This window comes from Fundulus heteroclitus, chromosome 4, assembly GCF_011125445.2.
Source record: "Fundulus heteroclitus isolate FHET01 chromosome 4, MU-UCD_Fhet_4.1, whole genome shotgun sequence".
Lineage (NCBI taxonomy): Eukaryota > Metazoa > Chordata > Actinopteri > Cyprinodontiformes > Fundulidae > Fundulus > Fundulus heteroclitus.
The window spans coordinates 27,927,026-27,951,044 of record NC_046364.1 but is presented as its reverse complement, the minus strand read 5'-3'; the positions used below and the strand labels follow the sequence as shown (position 1 = coordinate 27,951,044).

General features: G+C 41.9%; 2 protein-coding genes and 1 long non-coding RNA gene across 6 annotated transcripts; 1 reads left to right on the top strand and 2 right to left on the bottom strand.

Moving 5' to 3' along the window:
- Window positions 1–1,303: 1,303 nt before the first annotated feature.
- On the bottom strand, window positions 1,304–22,526 carry rasl12 (RAS-like, family 12). Of its 4 annotated transcripts, none has more exons than XM_012861634.3 (6): window positions 22,453–22,526; window positions 18,761–19,018; window positions 18,435–18,491; window positions 7,372–7,445; window positions 6,220–6,410; window positions 1,304–1,781 (listed from the first exon to the last, which is right to left on the bottom strand). In XM_012861634.3, exons 2-6 carry the CDS (start codon window positions 18,840–18,842, stop codon window positions 1,457–1,459), a joined length of 729 nt encoding a protein of 242 aa, XP_012717088.1. In that variant the 5' UTR covers window positions 18,843–19,018; window positions 22,453–22,526; the 3' UTR covers window positions 1,304–1,456. The 4 variants fall into 4 exon arrangements, with proteins under 4 accessions (XP_012717088.1, XP_035992207.1, XP_021171656.1 ...); XM_036136314.1 differs by lacking the exon at window positions 22,453–22,526 and adding an exon at window positions 21,282–21,666; XM_021315981.2 differs by lacking the exon at window positions 22,453–22,526 and adding an exon at window positions 19,701–19,813.
- LOC118562964 lies at window positions 12,100–12,359 on the bottom strand. The gene is made up of 2 exons (XR_004930918.1): window positions 12,264–12,359; window positions 12,100–12,190 (listed from the first exon to the last, which is right to left on the bottom strand). It is a non-coding gene; the product is annotated as an uncharacterized LOC118562964 (long non-coding RNA).
- On the top strand, window positions 21,784–23,647 carry kbtbd13 (kelch repeat and BTB (POZ) domain containing 13). The gene has a single exon (XM_012861612.3). The coding sequence runs from the start codon at window positions 21,996–21,998 to the stop codon at window positions 23,469–23,471; it is 1,476 nt and encodes a 491-aa protein (XP_012717066.3). The 5' UTR covers window positions 21,784–21,995; the 3' UTR covers window positions 23,472–23,647.
- The last annotated feature ends 372 nt before the right edge of the window (window positions 23,648–24,019 follow it).

Here is a 24,019-nt window from a genome sequence, read left to right as displayed (position 1 = left end):
AAGCCCTCTTAACTGTCACCCCTAAAATGACAAAAAAAAAAAACACTGTAAAAAGCATAGGGCTCAGAAATAAAACTTGTCTGCCAATCAGCATCAGTGGGTTAGACCTGCACCCCCTTAAAAGGCACTTTGTTTTTCCTGGATGCTCTATGGACAGCTTGAATGGGAGTACACACTGTACCTTCAGGCCTGACTTTTTGACTCTTTGTTGGATTCCTTTTGTCTGGGTAAAGAAACAGCCAGTCATTCAACTCGCCCAGCTCTGTTCCTCTTGATTGACAGGAAAACCGCTTCTGCTATTAAGTGTCATAAAATAAATAGGCCATTGGGAAAAACAGCCTTAATGATTAAAATAGGACCTTTTACAGTTCGAAATAAAAACTGATGGAATTAAATAAAAATGCCTCAGCAATAATTTATATTATAGGGGGAAATTAATGTGATATAAATGTTATATCATACAAATCTTTTTAAAAGAATGTAAAATATTTCATAATAGTAAGGTGTTAATTGTTCAAGCATTCAGTTATTTCACAATTTCATTGTCACTTTGTAAATTTCTCTTATTTATTAAATTATTCATTTATTTAATTTTGAGCGCTTTGGCATTCCATAGTTGTGGGGATTTAAATTTCCACCTCCACAAGTGATACGTCCACATGACAGTCATTTTATTGGTTACAAGCCGCATGTGTCAGAATGATTGTCTGCACCGACCGACCCGAACAGCGTGTGTTAAAACAGGAGGAGAGAGTTTCAAAAATGTGCTATGTTGAATAACATTGGCTCTGGAGAAACTGTAGATCAACCCAGTCTTTGGTGGGGCCAATGGGGCCAGGCCCCACCAGATGTCACTGTGGAGCTCTATGTTCACAATAATCAGTGGGACATGATCTTCTTAGAGTAATATTGTAAAAAAGATCAATTCCCTTACCAATAAAATTATGTTATAAACGTTTGTATTTATCAGGGAGTACCCCGCCTCTCTCCCATTGACAGCTGAAGATAGGCACCAGCACCCCTTGCGACCCCCCAAGGGATAGTCATGTTAGAAAATGGATGGATGGACATTGTGTTTTTAATAATGTTATGGGTTGGTTCTCCATAACTAACTGTCTGCCTTCTACAAACTTAATCATATTCAAACATCATGAGGCAGAAGGCTCTGCATAAATCAGAGTCAGATATGAACAATTGAAACAAAGAAAGAAAGTAAACAGGAGTTGTTCAACCCAGCAGCAGCAGCTCAGAGTTTCAGGATTCAGATGAAATCACTACAACATAGAAGACAAAACTAGTGAAAAGCTTTTTACAAATGAATCTCTTGTTTACTGATTTCAATACACGTAGCACACAGCTCTACCTGCTCCCCCTGTGTTACAGAAACCTGTCAGTCTCAGAGTCATATAAATCCCAGGCATAATGTTACAGGACACAGAGCTGGGAGCCAGAAGTGTCAGAAGATCTTAAACCCCTTGAGCAGAGTGAGTGTGGCGGCCCTCCGTTTGCTCTGAGCTCTGGATGTCTTCACTGTGACCAGCTTGGCAGTGGCAGGGACCGGCATCTCCCTGTAGCACGGAGTGGGGAAGGAATGGACGCCAAGCAGCGCTTTGTCCTCGCTGACATTGAGCAAACTGCTGTGCTCGCTGCCTCGCTTTGCTCTCCGCACAGCTTCATAGAAGATGTGCTGTACAGACTGGAAGTCCCAACAGGCTGACACCTCAAAGAATGAGCAGCCAAAGCGAGCTGCCAAGGCCTCACCGTCACTCTGGCTCACCTGCCTGAGAGGAAACATCAGCATTTAGGACTTTCTTTCAATGACATTTTTTGTTCAGTCTTGTATAAAAACCCAACTTCAGCTATATGAGGACATCTTGAACATTCAGTTTTCACTACACCATAGGAAAAGACTGTTTTTTCTTCATTTTCTGACATTAAGGGAGACACATTTGTCCCTGTTTTAGAACAGCGAAGATGACCAAAATTATTTTCATCTGCTACATTTTGCAATAATGTGAGAGAACTGTATTACTTTTAAGCAATGGTGTAACTTTGGGTCTACCATGGGGGGGGGGGGGGTAAGCTCTCTGCCTATTTTTTTACTTTAGTAAAAGGATTCAGGCTATTTTCATACTCTTGTGTTAGAGATAAATGTAATGCTTTTATTGTAAATGTATCTATTGTCTTTGTATTTACTTTGACCCTTTTCTGTTCCACTGCAGTTTTTTTTTCTTTACTTTTTGCTAAAAGTAAAAAAATCTTTTATATTTTAGGATATATTTTACTACAAACCAAAATCGCACACTTTTCCTTGTGAATGTATGCATTTACATGGGCCACCATAGTTTGATGTACCATAATTCATCAAATAAATGAGAACAGAATAAATCAGTCAGATAACAGAAAAGCCTTGCAGCTTAAATCATGTTTACAACATTACAAGGATGTTTGTTGAGAAATCAGCTTAGGTCATTCAACTGTATGATTAAACAGTTATCTCTCTCTTAACATCTCACCCAAGCTTTCTGTTTTCATTTCAGATTTTCTTTTTATCATTTATTGTCATGAATGGGGACAGATGGACACAGTATTCAAGCCAGACAAGTAGGAGGTATGATCCAGAGGGTTTAATTAAAGCAATCTTGACCTTACAGGGGCAGGCAGAACTCAGTGGTCAGAATCACAGTATAAAAACGATACACGAAATGGCAGTCCAAAACAGGCAGGAATACAGACAGGGATAAGGCAAGCTCAGATAATCCAAAGGCAGAATCAGGTCGGCAAAACGATTAAGCAGTCAGACAGGGCAGGAAAAACAGGTTCAGGGATCAGGCTGGCTCAGAAGTCAAAAAGGCAGATTGGGTCAATATTTACAGGACAATCAGAAAATAACGCTGGATAAGACTCACCAAAAGGCTCAAACTGATCTGGCAGATTGCAGGGGGCAGAGGCAGGTATAAGTAGGGGAGTGAGCAGGTGAATGGAGTGAATGGGTGGAGCTAATCGAGGGAAGGGAAGTGACTGGAAGTAAGCTGAAGCTGATTGGATGGTGACTGGAGAGGGGAGTCGCAGGGTGGTGACTAAGAGGTGAGCTGGCAGATAGCTGGCAGGTGAACTGAGTTGACTGATTAAAGGCTGGACACACAGACGTGATCTGAGCAGGCCAAGAAAATTGATAACCCAAACTATGACATAAGCCAAAACTAAGACAGAACCTAAAACAGAAATAAAAGCTGAGGCAGGGGAGTAAACTAACTGATCAAAATTAACAAACATCAGCCAAAACAAAGCCCAGGGGTCCGTTCTTTGTACGTCGCTAACTCAGTTAGCTGGATTTGATTGTTGACGATTTGGCATGATCTTGGATTGTTTGGTTCTTCGAAAGACATCCTGCACTTGTTGTCATAGCAACATGTGCGCAAGCTTAAGCCTGCTCGAGAGCAGGCTTATTTCATATAAACAGGATTAGATCGCGGCTTCATAAGCGGAGGAGATAGGGAAGTCTGTGTATCCATGTCTTGTCCATTTGTACGACAGCAACCTGTTGCGGAAGGTGCAAGAATAATTTCAGAGCTTTTCGAATTAATCGCGTATTGCGAGACAGACAGGATTCATTCGCGCAGCGCAACAGTGTAATTGTAGAGAGATTTTTCTTGGTGGCTGTTATAAACAGACAAACGCATCATTTAACAGTGGCTTTTAAAGAGGAAAAAGTTGTGTTAGAGCCATAAATATAAAATATTTAAGTTATTTGTATGATGGTTTGCTTTTTATTTTTATCATATTCAGTAAGAAGATTTGTTCAGGTCATTTTATTGTGAAGTTTAGTTTACTTTGAAAGGCTTGCTTCCTGTCGAGCTGTATATTGTATTAGAAAAAACTATGGATGGATTATCTAGACACGGAGCAATACAGTTTTTGATTGTGTAAACTGTGGATGACTTGGAAAAGGAAGAACTTCATTTTTTTATAGATACAGAATTTTTAGTTATAGTTCCCTGTTTGCACGTGTCCTTTACTTCCAGTGTCAAAGGAATGACATCGATATTGGATCTGTTGCCATAACAAGTGACTTTTTAAAATAAAGTATAATAATTAAAGGCTACCATTTTGTAGAATATTCTTGTATTTCACTTTTACTTGTCCCCATGTTCTAGTGGGTCCCGTGGAGGCTCTGATATAAAAGAACAAAGTAAATATGAGATTATTAAAATGCAAAAATTCATACTGTAGAAAGTGATAGAAACATCTACCATGGACAGTATTTACGCATTAATTTGTCTGCTGCTTTTTGCCAGCCCTCTCTCCTGGCTTTAGCAGACTTTGAGGTGTTCCCTGCCGTTTTAATTAATGACACAAATTCGGCATAACCTTCCATTAAAAGCTCGTGTTCTGCTTGGGAGAAAAACTGTGGGCGTTCTTTGGCCATGCTGAACAGCCAATAGCAGCGTTGCTGATCATTGTTTCTACTATCGCCACTTTCCCCCTTTTAAAGCGACGCATGATCGTGCAGTTGTCTCAGATAACTCAATCCAGCGATACTAATCATAAACAACAGGTGTGTTCGAAGAACCCAATTAGCCGGATCATGATTAGCCGGATTAAATCATCTTGAATGTCTCATTTGATCTCGGATCCTGACATTTACTAAACATTTCAGAGATTTAACTTGCATGTACTGCTAATGTTCAACATAAACAAACGGTAGTTAAAAACTATAGTTATGTGTCCTCTTCATTTCATTCACAAGTTTACTCTCCTGTTGAACCTTCTTTGGCTAAAATACAGCATGTCTACTCATGTTTTAATCAAACAAATCTATTGCTGCAGTGTACCCTAAAGTTAACACTTTTTTCTGCCACTCTAGATTTTTCAGCAGTCCTATTTTGGGTTTATTCAGGGTTACATTTTTGTGTGAGCCTCCTAATTTTAACGTTTTACTTATGAAGGCCGATGGACAAATGAGATCTTTGGAATTTTTGGCTTCCCGCTGGTTTTTATGGTGTTAGTTAAAGACTCTCCAGAGGGTGCAGTTCTCTGTGCCTGTGGTCAATCATTGCTTTTTGCGTCATTCTTTTTCCAGTCATATGAATTAATCATACATGTCAATCAAAGTCCCAGCCCTGGTAGCTTAGACGCTCACTCATTAGTACAGACGCAAACAAAAGAGTCAGACCCAATGGCAGAAAGGAGAGAATAATGCAGTAAAAGAAAATGTGGTCACTTATTTACAAAGGTTGGTAGATGCCACTGTTCAAAACTGTTTCCCTGTTAGTGACTGCCTGTAGTTTTTGCCTTAGTTAGCCTCAGTCTACTGTTCTCCAGTTTTGCATTGCATTGAAATGACTGTTGTCATTTCAGCTTTTAACTTTTTGTTCTCTCTCTTTTTTCTTCATAGTAGGTATACCTAGTCTGACGTTTTGTTAACTGTGGCATCATCCAGGGAAGACAGATCACCCGCTATTACCATCTAATGTAGAACAGATTACAGGATCAATGTGTGCTTCTGTGCTTGTTTGTCTGTCTTGTTTTGTCTCTGCTCTGTCTTCTGTAACCCCAGTCGGTCGAGGCAGATGACTGTTCATACTGAGCCCGGTTCTGCTGGAGGTTTTTCCTTCCCGTTAATGGGGAGTTTTTCTTTCCACTGTCGCTTCATGCTTGCTCAGTATGAGGGATTGCTGCAAAGCCATGTACAATGCAGACGACTCTCCCTGTGGCTCTACGCTTCTCCAGGAGTGAATGCTGCTTGTCGGGACTTTGATGCAATCAACTGGTTTCCTTATATAGGAAATTTTTGACCAATCTGTATAATCTGACCCAATTTGTATAATATGATTGAGTTTGACTTTGTAAAGTGCCTTGAGATAATATATTTCATGAATTGGCGCTATATCAATAAAATTGAAAATTGAATTGAATTAAATGGGACCTTGTGGCACCTGTTTCGTGGACCTTCATGTGCACATTGTTCCTAACAGATAAATAAATAACAATTACATCAGCTATTGGAATATTACCTGAATAACATTCAATATCAAGATGTTCATCTTATTTTTAAATGAACATCTTTAAAAATAAGATGACTGTAAAATGTCTCCACATACTTCAGAACCACAAAGTCTAAAAGCCTCGGTTTCTCCCTCCTGAACTAGAAAACAAATATCAAGAAACGCGTGAGGCTTAAGAGAATCCCAAACAGAAAGACAGAAGAATACGTGCCTGTATCGGTCCATGTCCAGCTTGTTGCCCACCAGGAGGATGGGAGTTTGGGACCTAAAAGTGTTGTTATGCAAGGAAAGTGCCTGCAGGTACAGCTGGCAGCCTTTAAAGCTCTCCTTGTCATCGATGCTGTAGACCACCAGAAAAGCATCGGCCCATGACAGATAACGCTCGCAGTTCACTGGACCCTCCTGCACACACACATTCAGGATAATATAATTTTTTCGCATTATGCCAAAGTAACGGCCGCCTCGCCAAGATAGCGCTGCGGGAAACCCTGCACTACAGCCGCAAACACATAAAAAAATAAAAAAAAAGGTTGTTTTTTTTTCGGCGTCGGTCTCATCAGCATCACGGGTTAGCCTCGGTGTGACTGGTTGAAATAGCACGTCGATAAAGATGACAGACAAGTGGCTTATCCAATCATATGCAAGGAGTTTTCATAAGGCCCAGCCTTCAGTAAAGGCAATTCCTATGGCCGTGTCCCAGATGTATGTGAGTGGAGCTAGGCGGAGCGAAACATGCAGCTGGCTGTTGTCAGGTTAACACTTAACTGCATTTTATTACTTTAGTACTTGTATCATGTGCAATAAGAACAAAGTACAATACAGTCTAATCTAATCTCTTTTATCTAGATTCAATATCTGATTTGCACCCTTAAAAGAATGAGAGAATAAGAAAATCCACTCACTGTGTGTCTCAGAGGCTATGTAATTGCAAATTAAAGTGTTGTCTGTAAGACCCTCAGATTGCTAGAAAATTAAGGCCCTGAAACAAATCCTCCCTCTATGAGATATGAAAACATTAGACTCGTAGAGTGAACAGTGACAAAAAATTAAAGCATATTTACTTTTTCTTGTTTGCAAGCTTTGAATCCATTTGCCAATTGGAAGTAGTTTGAAGTCAGAACTGTTGAACTGGGATGCTTTTCAGTGAGGCCTTGGGGTCAGAACCTTACCCACAGTACCTGCTACCTGCTTTTATGGACCTTTAGAGTTAAACTGTGTCAGTAGTAATGATTGAGCATATCAAACTGATTATTAACATTGCAGGTGTTATGCTGTTATGTTAGATGTGAGTCGAGTCCAACAGTGGTTACTTTAGGTCTAGTTTTGTTTTTGTTTTTTTCTGTCTTAACATTGTGATTCATACCTGGTCCCAGGTGTCCATCACTCTAACTGTAACAGGCTGTTGATCCACAACCTCATCTGTTGAGTAGATATCCTCTAAAAAGACACAGACAGAAGAAGTGATGATAGTTTCAGAGACACTTCTAAATATGTTGTGTCATTTTTTAATAGAGGGGATTTTGCCAAACTCTTCCCACATACTTTCAAGAATCAAGAATTCTTTATTGTCCCCATGTGTAACTTTTCAATTCAATTTTATTTATATAGTGCCAATTCATGAAACATGTCATCTTGAGGCACTTTACAAAGTAAAAATCTATTATATTATACAGATTGGTCAAAAATGTCCTATATAAGGGAACCAGTTGATTGCTTCAAAGTCCCGACAAGCAGCATTCACTCCTGGTGAAGCGTAGAGCTACAGGGAGAGTTGTCTGCATTGTCCATGGCTTTGCAGCAATCCCTCATACTGAGCAAGCATGAAGCGACAGTGGAAAGAAAAACTCCCCATTAACGGGAAGGAAAACCTCCAGAAGAACCAGGTTCATTGTGAACGGTCATCTGCCTCGGCCATCTGGGGGTTACAGAACACAGAGCAGAGACACAACAAGAGAGACAAACAATCACAGAAGCACACATTGATCCGGTAATCTGTTCTACATTAGATGGTAATAGCGGGTGATCTGTCTTCCCTGGATGATGTCACAGCTAACAGAACGCCAGACCAGATGTACCTACTATGAAGAAAAAAGAGAGAGAACAAAAAGTTAAAAGCTGAAATGACAACAGTCATTTCAATGTAATGCAATGCAAAACTGGAGAACAGTAGAAATCAGTAGAGTGAGAAAAATAGGCCTTGATGTCCTCCAGTAGCCTAAGCCTATAGCAGCAAAACTATAGAGGTAGCTCAGGGTAACATGAGCCACTCTAACTAAAAGCTTTGTCAAAAAGGAAAGTTTTAAGATTAGTCTTAAAAGTAGACAGGGTGTCTGCCTCACGGACCAAAACTGGGAGTTGGTTCCACAGGAGAGGAGCCTGATAGCTAAAGGATCTGCCTCCCATTCTACTTTTAGAGACTCTAGGAACCACCAGCAGACCTGCAGTCTGAGAGCGAAGTGCTCTGTTAGGAACATACGGGGTAATCAGAGCTCTGATATATGATGGAGCTTGATTATTAAGGGCTTTATACGTTAGAAGGAGAATTTTAAATTCTATTCTTGATTTAACAGGAAGCCAATGAAGGGAAGCTAAAATAGGAGAAATATGATCCCTCTTGTTGATTTTCATCAGAACTCTTGCTGCAGCATTTTGAATCAGCTGAAGACTTTGAACTGCATTTTGTGGACTTCCTGATAGTAAAGAATTACAATAGGCCAGCATTGAAGTAACAAATGCATGGACTAGTTTTTCAGCATCACTCCTGGACAGAATGTTTCTAATTTTGCCGATATTCCTGAGGTGAAAAAAGGAAACTCTGGAAACCTGTTTAATATGGGATTTAAACCATTTTAACCATGTTGAAATTACCTTTGAGGCAGACGGCAGCTTATCATGTATAAAAATAAAACAAGTAGCATCACAAGCAAGGGCAATGCAACCTATTATTTACTGGATTTATTTTTTTCCCCACACATAAGATCATGCAAAAGATAAATGTATATAGCAGAGTCTGAGAGCGCTGATATCAGTCCCTTAGCAAGTGATATGAGCCATGTTACATAGATTAATCTGTCCTTCGGGAATCTAAAGTAATGAGGTAATGAGATAATTTTTGTGCAGTGATCTCGAGGCTTCATTTACAGAAATTGCAATTTGATATTCCTCAGAATAAGAGTGTACAAATAGGCAATAACATCAGTGTGATTGTAACATATGATGGGTAACAAACTTCTTAGCAAGGGGAAATAACCCTCATACCTCTTGGAAAAAAGCTGTTCCAGAGTTTATTACTTCTGGATTTGATGCTTCTGAAGCATTTACCTAATGGGAGAGGGGCAGACAGTACGTTGTCCGTGTGGGTGGGGTTAGTGGAGATGCCTCTGGCCCTTCTCTAAACTTGTTCTGCATAAAAAGTTAAAATCCTGTAGACAGCGTCCCACAATCCCCTGCGCTGATCCTTTCCTGGTCTTCACCATATGTACTAAATCCTTCCTCTCCTGAACTGTGCAACTCCTATACTACACAGTTATGCTTAGACATAGAACACTTTCTATGGTAGCTCTGTAAATGTTTTTTAGCAGCTTAGTGGAAAGTCCAGTCCGTTTAATTTTTTTGAGGAAGAAGAGCCATTGTTGGGCCTTCTTCACCTGGTGGGAGGTGTTCACAGTCCAGGCGAGGTCGAAGGAGATGTGAATGCCCAGGAACCTAATACTGTCCACATGCTCCACTAACTACCGCTGTATGCAGAGAGAAGTGTGTTCAGTCTTACTGGACCCCCTGTAGTGCTCTGCGGCCGTGGTGTTTTCAGTTTGTGTGTGTTCCACCTGCATCTGCTGAAGTCTGGTTCTATCAGCAACTCCTGGTCTGTCTCTGCATTGAACATTTCCAATAATCCCTTTTTAACTTTACCCTGTGCTCGGCTGAATTTCGGCTTCACACCTAAAATCATAACACAAACACTGTAGATTCTAGAATATTGTATGTGAGAACCATTAAGACTAGTGCAAAAACTGCAAATGTGATTCAAATGACATAATCATTTAAGATAGTCCTGCACTAAAAGTTATTTCCAAAAACTCAGAATTAGGGAACCTTTCCGGATGGAAGAAAGGTATGTGTTATGACCAGGGGTCTCATTTATAAAAGATTACATAGAATTTTTCATGGACACACTCAGACCATGTGTGAACACATTATCTTCCCCTCCGGTTTGATTATTTCCTAAAAGCGGGTTCACTAAAGGAAACATACTCTAAGGATGACTCAAATTCAGAGTTAGACTTTAACATTTGAATCTAAATACCACAGAGAAATGATTACAAGTTTCTAGTGCTGGGCTCCCCTTACTGGCAACCACACGAGTTTCTGGAGCAAAAAGAGAACTTTGCAAGTACTTCTTTCCTGATCTTCCTGCCTTCTTCTCCTCAGATCACTGGATAACACCTAAGATTAGGCACAACCCAAAAGAGGAGGGTGCCTCCTCACGTAACATCGTCAGAAAAACTGTGGCGCCACTTGTGTGTTTATCTGGATTTTGCATATGAATCCTTAAGTGTTTAAATAAATGCACACATCTAACCCACACAGTGCAAATGTTCCAATAATCAAACCCACTTTATACCATGATCAGTTGAACTAATTCTTACTTTTTAGAGTCAAATAATGCAAATATTTAATGAACAAGTCATTTACAGAATCCATACTAAAAGTGTACATCCGCCAAAAAAAAAATCTGATTTATAAAACCATGCACACACACACCAGGGTACAATTTCCCTTTATAAATCATAGCTCCACCTAAACATTTGCATACCAGGTTCTGCTTCATGTCCTCCATACGCACACATTCAGCCATAAATGGTCAGTGCACCGGACCTCATGATTGTTAATGTGAATTTAAATGAGTCAGCTGATTGTTTGGGGGGGGTTTATGGTGAAATGGTGACCAGCGAGAAAAGGCAAAGAAACTGTGAAACAATTTCTCTTAAAGGAGTTCATGAAATGTGTAAATCAGAGGTAAAAACACAGATGTTGTCCACATTAAGAGAACTTGTTAAAACGTAAACTCGATTGCTGTTTTATAAACATTGAATGACATTCTCATGGAGCTGTACTCTGTGTTAAAATTATTCTGAGGCTGTGTGTTCAGATCAACATTCTGAGGAGGGAGGGAGACCAGGAGGAATGTAGCCACTGTGCTCTCTGACTGCAATGCTTGGAATCTAAAGCGGCATATTAGCCAGTCATCATCACTGACCAGGAAATCTTTGATCCCTGAAACCAGGTTTCCTCCTAATCTTCCTATTTGCAAGGTCTTCTAGTAATGCCAATGCATCCACCATGCAGCATTATGCACTAAGTGTCTTTGACTGTTTACAGAAAATAAAGTAATCACCCCACAACAGCTGTGGAACACGTCACCCTGGTGATCATTGGAGAGAGGAATGGTAGAAAACCCTCAATGCATTTAAGATTAAAGATGTCATATAGCCATTTATTTTATTTATTATTATTATTATTTAATCTCATAATCCCTAACAGAAGGTCCTTATGCACATTTATGTGTCAGCAGTGCAAGCATGAATAACACATGGCTTTTGAATGCTTATGATGAAGTCGATCTATGATTAAGGTCTGAAATGGAGTGTTGTGCAATCAGCCATGTGGGATAAAATCAGACTCTAAGTTTAAAGCTACTGAAATGTGAGACTTTTACAGGCATCAGGGGACTGTTCTCACAACAGAGGACTACTATATAAAGTCCCTGGCCACGTCTAATTTCTGGGAAACTATGTATAGAAAGTGTATTGCATTGGACTGATTTCATCAAATAAATTTCATGAAATGAACTGGGTTGAAATTAATTCCAGATTCAAAGGGATATTTAAAAACTTTCTAAACTTTACCTTTTAACATAAAAGTGACTTTTTAAATCAGACCATCATTATAAAAGCAATACAAATACAGGTATGGTTTATGTGCTTTATCAAACCTCATGCACCTTCTGGGACTTGACAATCCAAATTAGGATGTAAGCATGGTCATGGTTTTTATGTCTTGCCCACATGCAGACACAATACGGAAGACAGAGTGCAGTTTAAAGGTGTTTATTAAAGGGTTCAGGTACAGGGATCGCACGGGTGTGGAGATCCGTCGAGGTCTGAACGTCAATGCCGGAGGAACTGTGGGAAGAGGAGGAGAGTGTTTACGAAAGACTAAACCAGATAGAAAAATCCCAGAAGCCGAGCCGCTTACCGTTTAGTTGAGCGAACCTAACCGGGGAGGGAAAGGTTAGGGAAACTCTGAGGCCAAGTGTTCACGAGGATGGCCGGTGGTTAGCAGCTGGAGGGCGGACTGATGCAAGGCGGCGAGGGATCCAGAGCGAGCCACGACAGACAGGGGAGACAGACGGTTTGACCAGAGATCAGAGGGAACCAGCAAGAATCCAGGGAGGGAAACCTCGAGCCCAGCTGGGTAACATCCAGAGAGTACCGCCAAACAGAGAACCCTGACACTACCACCCACCCCCCCCTTTCTAGAATCAGGAGTAGGGCCATTCAACTACGGCCCTAATCTTCTCCGTGTCAGACCTCACCTGACCGCCCTCTAAAATAAGACCAGAAACGAGACTGTGCTTTGATGGAATTTGCACTTCTCAGCCTTAACGAACAGGCGGTTCTTTAAGAGGTGTTGGAGAACGAGACGGGACATGTTGCTGAGTGCTAATCTTTGACATATAAATGACAAGTCATTAAACATAGTGTACATACCAAAGTCGATTCCAAAAGTCTCCCTACGGACATTAATGAGTAGCTGATTGTTTGGGGGGGGTTTATGGTGAAATGGTGACCAGCGAGAAAAGGCAAAGAAACTGTGAAACAATTTCTCTTAAAGGAGTTCATGAAATGTGTAAATCAGAGGTAAAAACACAGATGTTGTCCACATTAAGAGAACTTGTTAAAACGTAAACTCGATTGCTGTTTTATAAACATTGAATGACATTCTCATGGAGCTGTACTCTGTGTTAAAATTATTCTGAGGCTGTGTGTTCAGATCAACATTCTGAGGAGGGAGGGAGACCAGGAGGAATGTAGCCACTGTGCTCTCTGACTGCAATGCTTGGAATCTAAAGCGGCATATTAGCCAGTCATCATCACTGACCAGGAAATCTTTGATCCCTGAAACCAGGTTTCCTCCTAATCTTCCTATTTGCAAGGTCTTCTAGTAATGCCAATGCATCCACCATGCAGCATTATGCACTAGTGTCTTTGACTGTTTACAGAAAATAAAGTAATCACCCCACAACAGCTGTGGAACACGTCACCCTGGTGATCATTGGAGAGAGGAATGGTAGAAAACCCTCAATGCATTTAAGATTAAAGATGTCATATAGCCATTTATTTTATTTATTATTATTATTATTTAATCTCATAATCCCTAACAGAAGGTCCTTATGCACATTTATGTGTCACCAGTGCAAGCATGAATAACACATGGCTTTTGAATGCTTATGATGAAGTCGATCTATGATTAAGGTCTGAAATGGAGTGTTGTGCAATTAGCCATGTGGGATAAAATCAGACTCTAAGTTTAAAGCTACTGAAATGTGAGACTTTTACAGGCATCAGGGGACTGTTCTCACAACAAGGACCACTATATAAAGTCCCTGGCCACGTCTAATTTCTGGGAAACTATGTATAGAAAGTGTATTGCATTGGACTGATTTCATGAAATAAATTTCATGAAATGAACTGGGTTGAAGTTAATTCCAGATTCAAAGGAATATTTAAAAACTTTCTAAACTTTACCTTTTAACATAAAAGTGACTTTTTAAATCAGACCATCATTATAAAAGCAATACAAATACAGGTATGGTTTATGTGCTTTATCAAACCTCATGCACCTTCTGGGACTTGACAATCCAAATTAGGATGTAAGCATGGTCATGGTTTTTATGTCTTGCCCACATGCAGACACAATACGGAAGACAGAGTGCAGTTTAAAGGTGTTTATTAAAGGGTTCAGGTACAGGGATCGCACGGGTGTGGAGATCCGTCGAGGTCTGAACGTCAATGCCGGAGGAACTGTGGGAAGAGGAGGAGAGTGTTTACGAAAGACTAAACCAGATAGAAAATCCCAGAAGCCGAGCCGCTTACCGTTTAGTTGAGCGAACCTAACCGGGGAGGGAAAGGTTAGGGAAACTCTGAGGCCAAGTGTTCACGAGGATGGCCGGTGGTTAGCAGCTGGAGGGCGGACTGATGGCAAGGCGGCGAGGGATCCAGAGCGAGCCACGACAGACAGGGGAGACAGACGGTTTGACCAGAGATCAGAGGGAACCAGCAGAATCCAGGGAAGGGAAACCTCGAGCCCAGCTGGGTAACATCCAGAGAGTACCGGCCAAACAGAGAACCCTGACACTACCCCCACCCCCCCTTTCTAGAATCAGGAGTAGGCCATTCAACTACGGCCCTAATCTTCTCCGTGTCAGACCTCACCTGACCGCCCTCTAAAATAAGACCAAGAAACGAGACTGTGCTTTGATGGAATTTGCACTTCTCAGCCTTAACGAACAGGCGGTTCTTTAAGAGGTGTTGGAGAACGAGACGGACATGTTGCTGATGCTGATCGGGGTTGCTAGAGTAAATGAGAATGTCATCTAAATATACAAAAACAAAGTCATTCCAAAAGTCCCGTAGGACGTCGTTAACCAGGGCTTGGAAAACTGACGGGGCGTTGCAGAGGCCAAACGGCATAACGAGGTACTCAAAATGCCCCAAAGGGGTCTTAAAAGCGGTCTTCCACTCATCCCCTTGTCTAACTCAAACTAAATGGTAAGTATTGCGTAAATCAAGCTTAGTGAAAATGATGGCATTCTGGACTGGTTCTAGAGCAGAGGACAAAAGAGGAAGCGGGTACTTATTCTTACCGGTAATCTGGTTTAACCCCCGGAAAATCAATACATGGCCGGAGGGACCCGTCTTTCTTCCCCACAAAGAAAAAACCTGCACCTAAAGGGGAGGAAGATGGCCGAATTAATGCAGCCGTTAGATATAACGGCTGCATTAATATACTTCTAGAGCGCCTGACGTTCAGACCTCGAGATGTTGTACAGTCGGCTGGATGGCAAAGGAGCACCAGGTAGTAGGTCTATGGCGCAGTCATATGGGTAATGCGGAGGAAGAGAGCACGCCCGACTCTTGCTAAAAACCTGACGGAGGTCATGATATTGCTTTGGTACACGGGACGAGTCTATCTCAATCTCCTGTTCGGGAGCAGACGCAGGAGAACGAGAAAAGGGTCGAGCTGAGAGCAAACACAGAGAGTGACAAGTAACAGACCAAGATTCAAGCCGGGATTCGGCCCAATTAAACAGTGGGTTATGAATATTTAACCAAGCCAACCCTAAAACCAGCGGTGAACGTTTAACAGGAAAAATAAGAAACGATAGTTGTTCTCTGTGATTGCCAGACACTATAATTTCCAGGGGCTCAGTCTGGTGAGTAATGAGAGTAAGTCTCTCTCCGTCTAACGCAGACACCTGGAGGGGTGTGGGAAGCGGCACACTTCTGATGCCCAGGTGACCAACCAAAACTGGGTCAATCAGGTTGAAATCAGAACCGGAATTAATAAGGGCAGACGTGTCAAAACTGTCCTGCCCAAAAACAATAGTAACCGGCAGAGAAAGGTGTGACGGAGACGAACCAGATAGGTCTTTGGAGATCTATTTTGGTCCGCCGCCTCCCCCATTACAGGTGATGGACCCGTTCTTTTGGCCGAACAGGGCAACTCTTAACAAAATGGCCCTCACCTCCACAATAAACGCACTGTTTACCCGAATAGTGTTGTTGTCGCTCCTCATTGGTCAAATGGACACAACCAATCTGCATGGGTTCTGGAGGTGAAGGAGGTGGAGCTAATGGATGCTGGGAGTCGGATCCCTGAACTGATGAACCGGTGGACCGTAAGGGTCTCTCGGTGGTGGTGCGCCCTCGGTTACGACTACGTAACCGGGTATCCAATCGGATAGCCAAGGCAACCAGGCCCTCAAAAGTACTGGATTCTTCGAGTCGGGCCAATTCGTCCTTAAAGCTTTCATCTAACGCCAGAAAAAAGAGTGCCTTTAATGACTTAGACTTCCAACCCGCGGCTGCGGCGAAAGTACGAAACTCCACGGAGAAATCAGAAACACGCCATCCCCGCTGTTTTAAAGAGAGCAAAGAACGCGATAACTGGACCGGGTCCAGCTCGGCAGAGAAAACCGTTTTAAACTTGATGACGAATTCTATAAAAGTACACCCGAACGCCTGACAGTCCGAGAACTGGGCTTCAGCCCATCGCAGAGCTCTACCTGTCAAGAGCCGAAGTACGAATGAAATCTTAGACTGGTCAGTGGAAAATGTATGAGGGGAACGGTTGAACACGAGATTACATTGAAAAAGGAAACCACCGCAGTCACCGCTCTCAGGAGCGGGAGAAGAACTCTCAGAGAGAGGGGTTTGACCGTGTCTTCAACAGCTGATGCTGTAGGGGGAGGAGTCCCAGGTGCCTGAGCGACAGGCTGAGCGGACGCGGAAGAGAGCGAAGCCATCAGCTGACTGATCTGAGCGGTGACGTGTTGAAGCTGTCCGTATGTAGAATTTAACGCTAAACCTAACCCGTTTAGTTGTTCCTGCTGCACGGCTAACTGCCGACCGATTGTATCTGCTGGGCTTTGCTGGCCAAAGCCTTTTTCTGTCATGGTTTTTATATGTCCTGCCCACATGCAGACACAATACGGAAGACAGAGTGCAGTTTAAAGGTGTTTGTTAAAGGGTTCAGGTACAGGGATCGCACGGGTGTGGAGATCCGTCGAGGTCTGAACGTCAATGCCGGTGGAACTATGGGAAGAGGAGGAGAGTGTTTACGAAAGACTAAACCAGATAGAAAACCCCAGAAGCCGAGCCGCTTACCGTTTAGTTAAGCGAACCTAACCGGGGAGGGAAAGGTGAGGGAAACTCTGAGGCCGAGTGTTCACGAGGATGGCCGGTGGTTAGCAGCTGGAGGGCGGACTGATGGCAAGGTGGCGAGGGATCCGGAGCGAGCCACGACCGACAGGGGAGACAGACGGTTTGACCAGAGATCAGAGGGAACCAGCAGAATCCAGGGAAGGGAAACCTCGAGCCCAGCTGGGTAACATCCAGAGAGTACGTGGGGGGATGCCAGAGCAACATCTGAGCTTCGGGGATTCTTGGAAGCTGGTTCGTCGAGCAAGACATCAAGACGGGTGAGTAATCCAGACACAAAACTACAAGAAAGGCAGGAGATCCAAAATTAGTCAGGTTCCAAAGATACGAAAAAACTCACAAATTCAGGTTTGCAGGATCAGGTCAGAGGCCACGTCGTACTACGACTGGGTAAGGCTCTGGCGTCTTCCATCTGTCTGTGCCTTCCTTAAGACGCCAGTGAACAGCGCTCCAAACAAGCCGCAGGAGTGGGCCACGCCCCCCAGCAAACTAGAACCACCTGTGAAGCAGAGTTAGAACACCGGCCAAACAGAACCCTGACAAGCCTTTTCATAGATATCCAGAAACTATACAACCATACAACAAACTTTTTGTTGGCTAAAACACAAACATTTTTGATAGACTGCAGACTAGATCAGGTAGACCACCGATATTGAAAATATACAAAGACCAACAAAAGCCAGACCCTCGCATTGTGTATGAACAAAACTTCTGTCCAGCAGGTTTCAGTTGTTTCCCTACTTAAAAAAAGTATACACAGAGTTACACAGTTCATCTAATTGACCATAGTAAAAGTATTTCTAAGTGTACTTCTGGTTTAGGAAAACATCAAATAACCGATATAACTGTCAAGTAAAAACATACTTTTTATTTTACTAATTATGCCCAGTTCTATGTATTGGAGTAGAGTCCTAGTTTATTACTTAATTCCCTCAAAGAGACGGAGACATAAGATTATCTTAACAAGCATCAAACTGTTCAAGTGACTGTTTAATAAAATAAAAAGTATGGCATCTCTCAGGGGGTTGGTAATTCAACATTACTAATTCAGTAATAGCACATTACAAATAACAATGTACATTTGTGTTTGTCAAGAAATAAATATCATAAATATCCCATACAATGTTTTTGTTTCATGCACAAACCATAAATACCATTTACCGGGTTCAATATTCCCATGCGTTAAGAGAAAATACCGTATTTTAACCTCCTGGAACCAGCTCTCAAAATGCTTCATAAGAAGTTTTAATCTTGATATATGTGTATTTATGTAAGTTCTTCATGCTGTCTCACCTACTCATTGGTTTCACATTTTAGTTTCACACAGACATGCATGTGTGTAGTGCAATCACAGCACAGCAGTAAATGTACTTGTTATAATAACTATAATTTTTATATTATTAAAAAAGAAGAGAAGACTCACCAAGATAAGGGTCATATTCGCTGATGAATCGTTTCGTGAGAAACTTGACTGTGAGAGCTGTAAAATGAGGAAAGAAACATCAAATAACTTGTGTGAATGTGGAGCCCCAGGGGACCAGGGTCAGTCAGTCAGAGCAGTCAGAGTCCTGGGAACATTACAGCTACATAAACTGTAAAAGAAAAACAATTATTCTATTCTAATATATATATATATATATATATATATATATATATATATATATATATATATATATATATATATATATATATTAGTTAGTATAGAAGAAGTAACAAAAACGTGTTTTTGTGCAAATGAATGTAACAGACCTGATTTTCCGCTTCCCATCACTCCAAGCAGGACCAGGTTACACTCAGCACATGGCTTTGCTTTCCCAAACATCACTGACATAGTCAGCTTCAGACTGTAGACTCCTCTTTCTGACTGTTATCCTTGCTTTTCTGCTGGCGATAGCGGAGCTTACAAATGTCCATACAGAACAGCTGGGACAGGAAAAGATGCTCTCCTTTGGGCAGAAGCCCAAAAACGACATTGAGAAAGGGAGGGGTGATGATGGTGCTCCAGATCTGCAGTATTGAAGAAATAGACTCAATTCCCTCTTCTAGTCATTTTAGAGAAACCACAAACAGTAGAAGCTGAACTAAGCTTCATGGAAACACCAGTTGAGTCAATGCTCCATGCTTAGGCTCTAAAGACAGCTCAGTGATTGTGTTATGTCATTCATGAGAACACTCACATATCCTTGTTTTCACATTTGTAGTTGTTTTTTGTGGTTCCGTAAAGAGACATGTCCAGCTTTACCCTTCTCAATAATCTCCTCCATTCACCCTGAGTGATGTTGTTAGATCGATGGTCTTTCAATTCAATTCAATTCAATTCAATTCAATTCAATTCAATTCAATTCAATTCAATTCAATTCAAAAATACTTTATTAATCCAAAAGGCAAATTAAATGCTGGTGTACTCATGTTACAAGGGTTTCTTCACAGAGTTCTTGCAGATGCTGATGGCTTATAACTGATCTGGAGAAGCCTCTGACTGAAGACACTCTGTTGTTGTTGTTTGATAGTCTGGTTAAGAGGATGCTCAGGGTTGTCCACAATATTCTTCATTTCATGAATAATCCTTTGCACAGTTATGCTTAGAGGTTTTAAAGGAATCTCCAGAACAGAGCTGACCTTCTCATCAGTTTGTTGACCTTCTTTAACTCAACATCAGAGCAACATCAAGTTGCTCTGATGTTGCTACCCCAACAGATGATGGCAGTGGAGATCACACTCTCGATAACAGACTTATTCCTCAGGACCAAAGCTTCCTCAGGAAGTACAGTCTGCTCTGTCACCTTCTTGTAGACAGCTTCCCAGTTGTGGCTCCAGTCCAGTCTGTTGTCCTGGTCATCTGAGTCATTCTGCAGATGACAGGAATCTGTCTTGTATTGGAAGTCCGAGGTGTAAAGAGTGAAAAGGAATGATGAGAGTACAGTCTCCTGTGCTGCTCCTGTGCTGCTGACCACCCTTCAGTCTCACAAACTGTGGTCTGTTTGTCAGGTAGTCTCTGATCCAGGCGATTGTTGAGGCCTCCACCTGAGTCTTCTCTTCTAGAGCAGTGATCCTCAATTCCAGTCCTCGCGGTCCAGTTTTCTGGAACATTAAGATGTGTCCCTGGTCCAACACACCTGAATCAAATGGCTGATTACCTCCTCAGTCCGCAGTCAAGTTCTCCAGAGTGCTGCTGATGACCTGATTGTTTGACTCAGGTGTGTTGAAGCAGAGTAACAAACAAAAGTTGCAGGACCTCAAGGATCAGAATTGAGAACCATTGTTCTAGAGTTTCTGACTTTGTCGTGATGTGCAACATGCAGGGGGTCATGACAGCTGCTTTTTTGCTTTTCTTAAGTGGGTCAACAGGTGTCTCTCTGGAACCTTCATGGTGTGAGATGTCAGGGCTACATCATGAACCCTTTATGAAAAATCCTTCAAAAATATATCAAAATGCAGATATATTCAAATTGCTCTGACAAATCATAACCAAATGAATTAGCTGAAAATAATTCTCTGAATTATATACAAGCAGTATTCACTTCATAGAAGCAAGCTCTTTATTTTACTTTGTTCTACTCTGATTAAATGTTTTAGGCAGTTCCATCAATGAGTAATACTTAACAAAATAATAATAATAATAATATAAATTGGTAAACAGGAAATATTTTTGAAAATGATTAAACTAAAACTGTTCAAATCCAACAGTAAATTACATTTACTGGTAAAATACACAGTTTAACAGTTGTGGGCAAAAACAAAATCAAACAAGAACAATTTAAGAAACTTGATGATTAAAATATATAGCACTGAAAAGTGCTATGTAAATAAACTTGCCTTACCTAAAATTACAAGTGTATTCTCCGATAGAAACATAAAAGATACAGCACCAGAAGGGCCAACGATTACTAAAATGAAAACTCCTTGGAGAAGGCAATATTATTTCTTATCAAGCATTATCCAGATTTGATCAGCGTGTGGAGACTGTATCTTCAGTTTCTGAACTTTTGCTGGTCCATCTGTTTTAAGTTTAAACCTGTTATGTATTGAGAGATGGTAAGAGCGGTTATTCGTGCTACCATTGCATGAGCAGCGCGATTGCATTCTGAGAGGGCTGCAATTAACGCCACTGTAAGCTCCCTCCTGCTCCCTAAAGGACGGGTTAAACGGAAACAACAAACAGATTTTGTTGGAATCAACAATTGCAATGATCACATAACTTCACAACCACTGTCAACCGTCCTCTGATCTCTGACGTCAAGTCATTTTGATCCACACAGCTGCTGCTCACCAAACGTTTCTCTTTTTTGGACGACCTTTGTAGTTGCGGTTTTTGTACGGAAATCCAAGTAGATCTGCAGTTTCTGAAATACTCTGACAACAGCTACGCCACGTTCACGGTCACTTAAATCCCATCATCATTGCCACATCTTGATGCCCAAATAGTTTGAGCTGCTGCTTCACTGTTCACTATTTGGGGGTAACAAGCTGTTAAACATGCACGTGACAGAGTTGACCAGTGAGGGTATGAATACAAGGTATAGCGGCTCTACTTTATTTTTATCAGTATGGCATGAGTCAGTTGTGACTTTAAACTTGACTGAACACTTGCCCTGTGAACAGATTGGGTGTTGAAATGGTGGCATTTGTGATATGCCCCCAGATGAATTAACCATTGTCTCATTAGTCTGGTTTTGATACTCAAGGTCAGATCTTCAGCTGTTCCACATTTTGTCAGCCAAAAACAAAGAGGGAGTTATCGTTCATTCACTGCCATCATCCAGCTCATCTGGCTGCTCAGGTTACATGTCCTCTTGGACTGTGTCACACCTCTGCATCTGCTGCTGCTATGTATAGAGAGTGTTCTCAGAGCTTTGCCAACAAATAGAGAGGAGAATACTCCCTTTGGTAGTCCAACAAGAGGTGCATGTAGTTCTGTTTTAAAACGGATTGATCTTCTCTTTATGGAATGGCCAGTATGGAAAAGACGGACTGAAGCAGAAAAATGATGGAGCCAAACACTTGTCCATGGTCCGGACAGTGTGAGATAGGAAGTAGGGTGAGGGTCAATGTCAATGGCAGTATTTTCAGTGTGGACAAAACCATCATGGCTGAAAACTGTGAGTACTTCAGAGCATTGTTCCAGTCTGGGATGAGAGAATGCCAGCAGGAGGAGGTGCGGTTGCAAAGTGTTGGGGTTCAGGGGTTTCTAGTCCTGCTGCGGGTGCTGCAAGGGGAGCGTCCCATGCTCGACGGTGACCAGATTGTGGAAGCTATTGAATGCACTGCTTTTCTTCAGGTACCGGCTCTCACGAAGCACATGATTAACATTCTCAATTCTGAAAACTGCTTGCTCATGTATCACACAGCTGCAACCTACGGAGTGTGTGAGCTGTACCACCACTCAGCCTTGTTCATCAGAGACATGTACACTGACCTGAAAGAGGATGTGCACACCTTACCCAGCAAGATGATAGAATATATCAAGTCTCTTCCCCCGAGTAGCTACATGGCAGTGTGCAGCCACTCTCCATCCTCAGAACTGCTGCAGGATGCCCAGAGGGCAGTCTGCTATTTGGACGAGGAACAAAGAAAATGGAGAGCCCTGACTCAGTTACCTCTCAGCACCAGTACCACTATGGCCGGGGTGGCCGTGCTGGACAACAAACTATACATCATTGGAGGAGTGCACGATGTTAGTAAGAGGGTTGTGGAGGCAGGATTCTGTTATAACCCAGCAGATAACATATGGTCAACAATCGGTGGTCCCCAGCAGCTGCGCTACAGCTTCACACTGATAGGTCACGAGGGCTGCCTTTATGCATTAGGAGGGAAATTCAACATGAAGGACCTGTCATCGGTCGAGAGACTCAGGCTGTCAGAGGGGAGCTGGGGTTACGTCTCCGCCCTCCCCTGCCCAGCAGCTTCTGTGGTGTCTGCTGTAGCCATGAACAGGATCTTTATCTGTCTCTGGAAAGGAAACGGTGCCACAGACATACACGAGTATGTCCCTGAATATGACCGATGGCTTTTGGTTACAACACTCATCCGCCACCAGAGTTACGGACTTTATATGGTGGCTCATAGGGATAATCTGTACGTGATGCGCAATGGACCATGTGATGACTTCTTACTATGTGTGATGGACTGCTACAACCTGACGACAGCTCAGTGGACGGCCATGTCTGGTCACTATGGGAACACCAAAGGCTCTCTGCTCACAGCTGTGGTCAGAGGGGATTCTGTGTTCACCCTTAGCAGACATGTGACAACAGAGTACAGGGTGGAGGAGACTCAGTGGAAACGAAAGTGTGAGATGGAAGGTTTTGGCAGAATTGGATCCATATACACATTTCAGATGAGGCTTCCTAAACCCACCGTCTCTTTCATGAATGATCGCTTGGATCAAACTTCAGAAGAAAGCTTTAAAGGCATGCGTATTCTTCCCAATTTACCTTTACAGTGCTCTGATAACCTTTAAAGGAAGTTGCTTGTTTTGAGAACTAATAAGCAGTCAGTATCTTACCCGCAGGAGTTAATTGTTGGACTGATTTCTTGGATGAAAACTGATTAGGCTCGAACTACTGGCTTGTCAGAGCAGGGTTTGTGCCAAAGTGTATTTCTGTAATGATGTAATAAAGCATTGCTACACTTCCATTCCATTTTTATTATATATAGAAATCTATTGTTGTGTATAATTAAGATGTGGGCGTCTACAGTTCTTAACAGGGACCTTTCCATGTGAAACATCTATTACAAACAGTAATGCTTTCAGAGTATGCCAAAATAGGAAAGTATCGGGGTTTAAAAAACATACTATCAGCTTGAACCCCTTAGATAGCTTTAGTTCTCACCCTACAGTAGTTTTGAATAACATCTTGCTAGTTCTACTGATCATATTTGGTCTTGTCATGTTTCATATGAAATATTTTACCATGTTTAAAGGCTTCTTTCTTCTTGCACCCCTTTAAGGGGGTCTTAAACCCAAACACTTGCTTTATGTGTAAATAAGTAGTGAAAGCAAATGTA

Coding starts and splice junctions, on each gene's coding strand:
- kbtbd13 (XM_012861612.3), top strand. CDS start 21,996: ATGATGGAGCCAAACACTTGTCCATGGTCCGGACAGTGTGAGATAGGA.
- rasl12 (XM_012861634.3), bottom strand. CDS start 18,842: ATGTCAGTGATGTTTGGGAAAGCAAAGCCATGTGCTGAGTGTAACCTG. Junction 18,492..18,760: donor GATGGGAAGCGGAAAATCAG/GTCTGTTACATT, acceptor CTCATTTTACAG/CTCTCACAGTCAAGTTTCTC. Junction 7,446..18,434: donor CGAATATGACCCTTATCTTG/GTGAGTCTTCTC, acceptor GTGTCTTTTTAG/AGGATATCTACTCAACAGAT.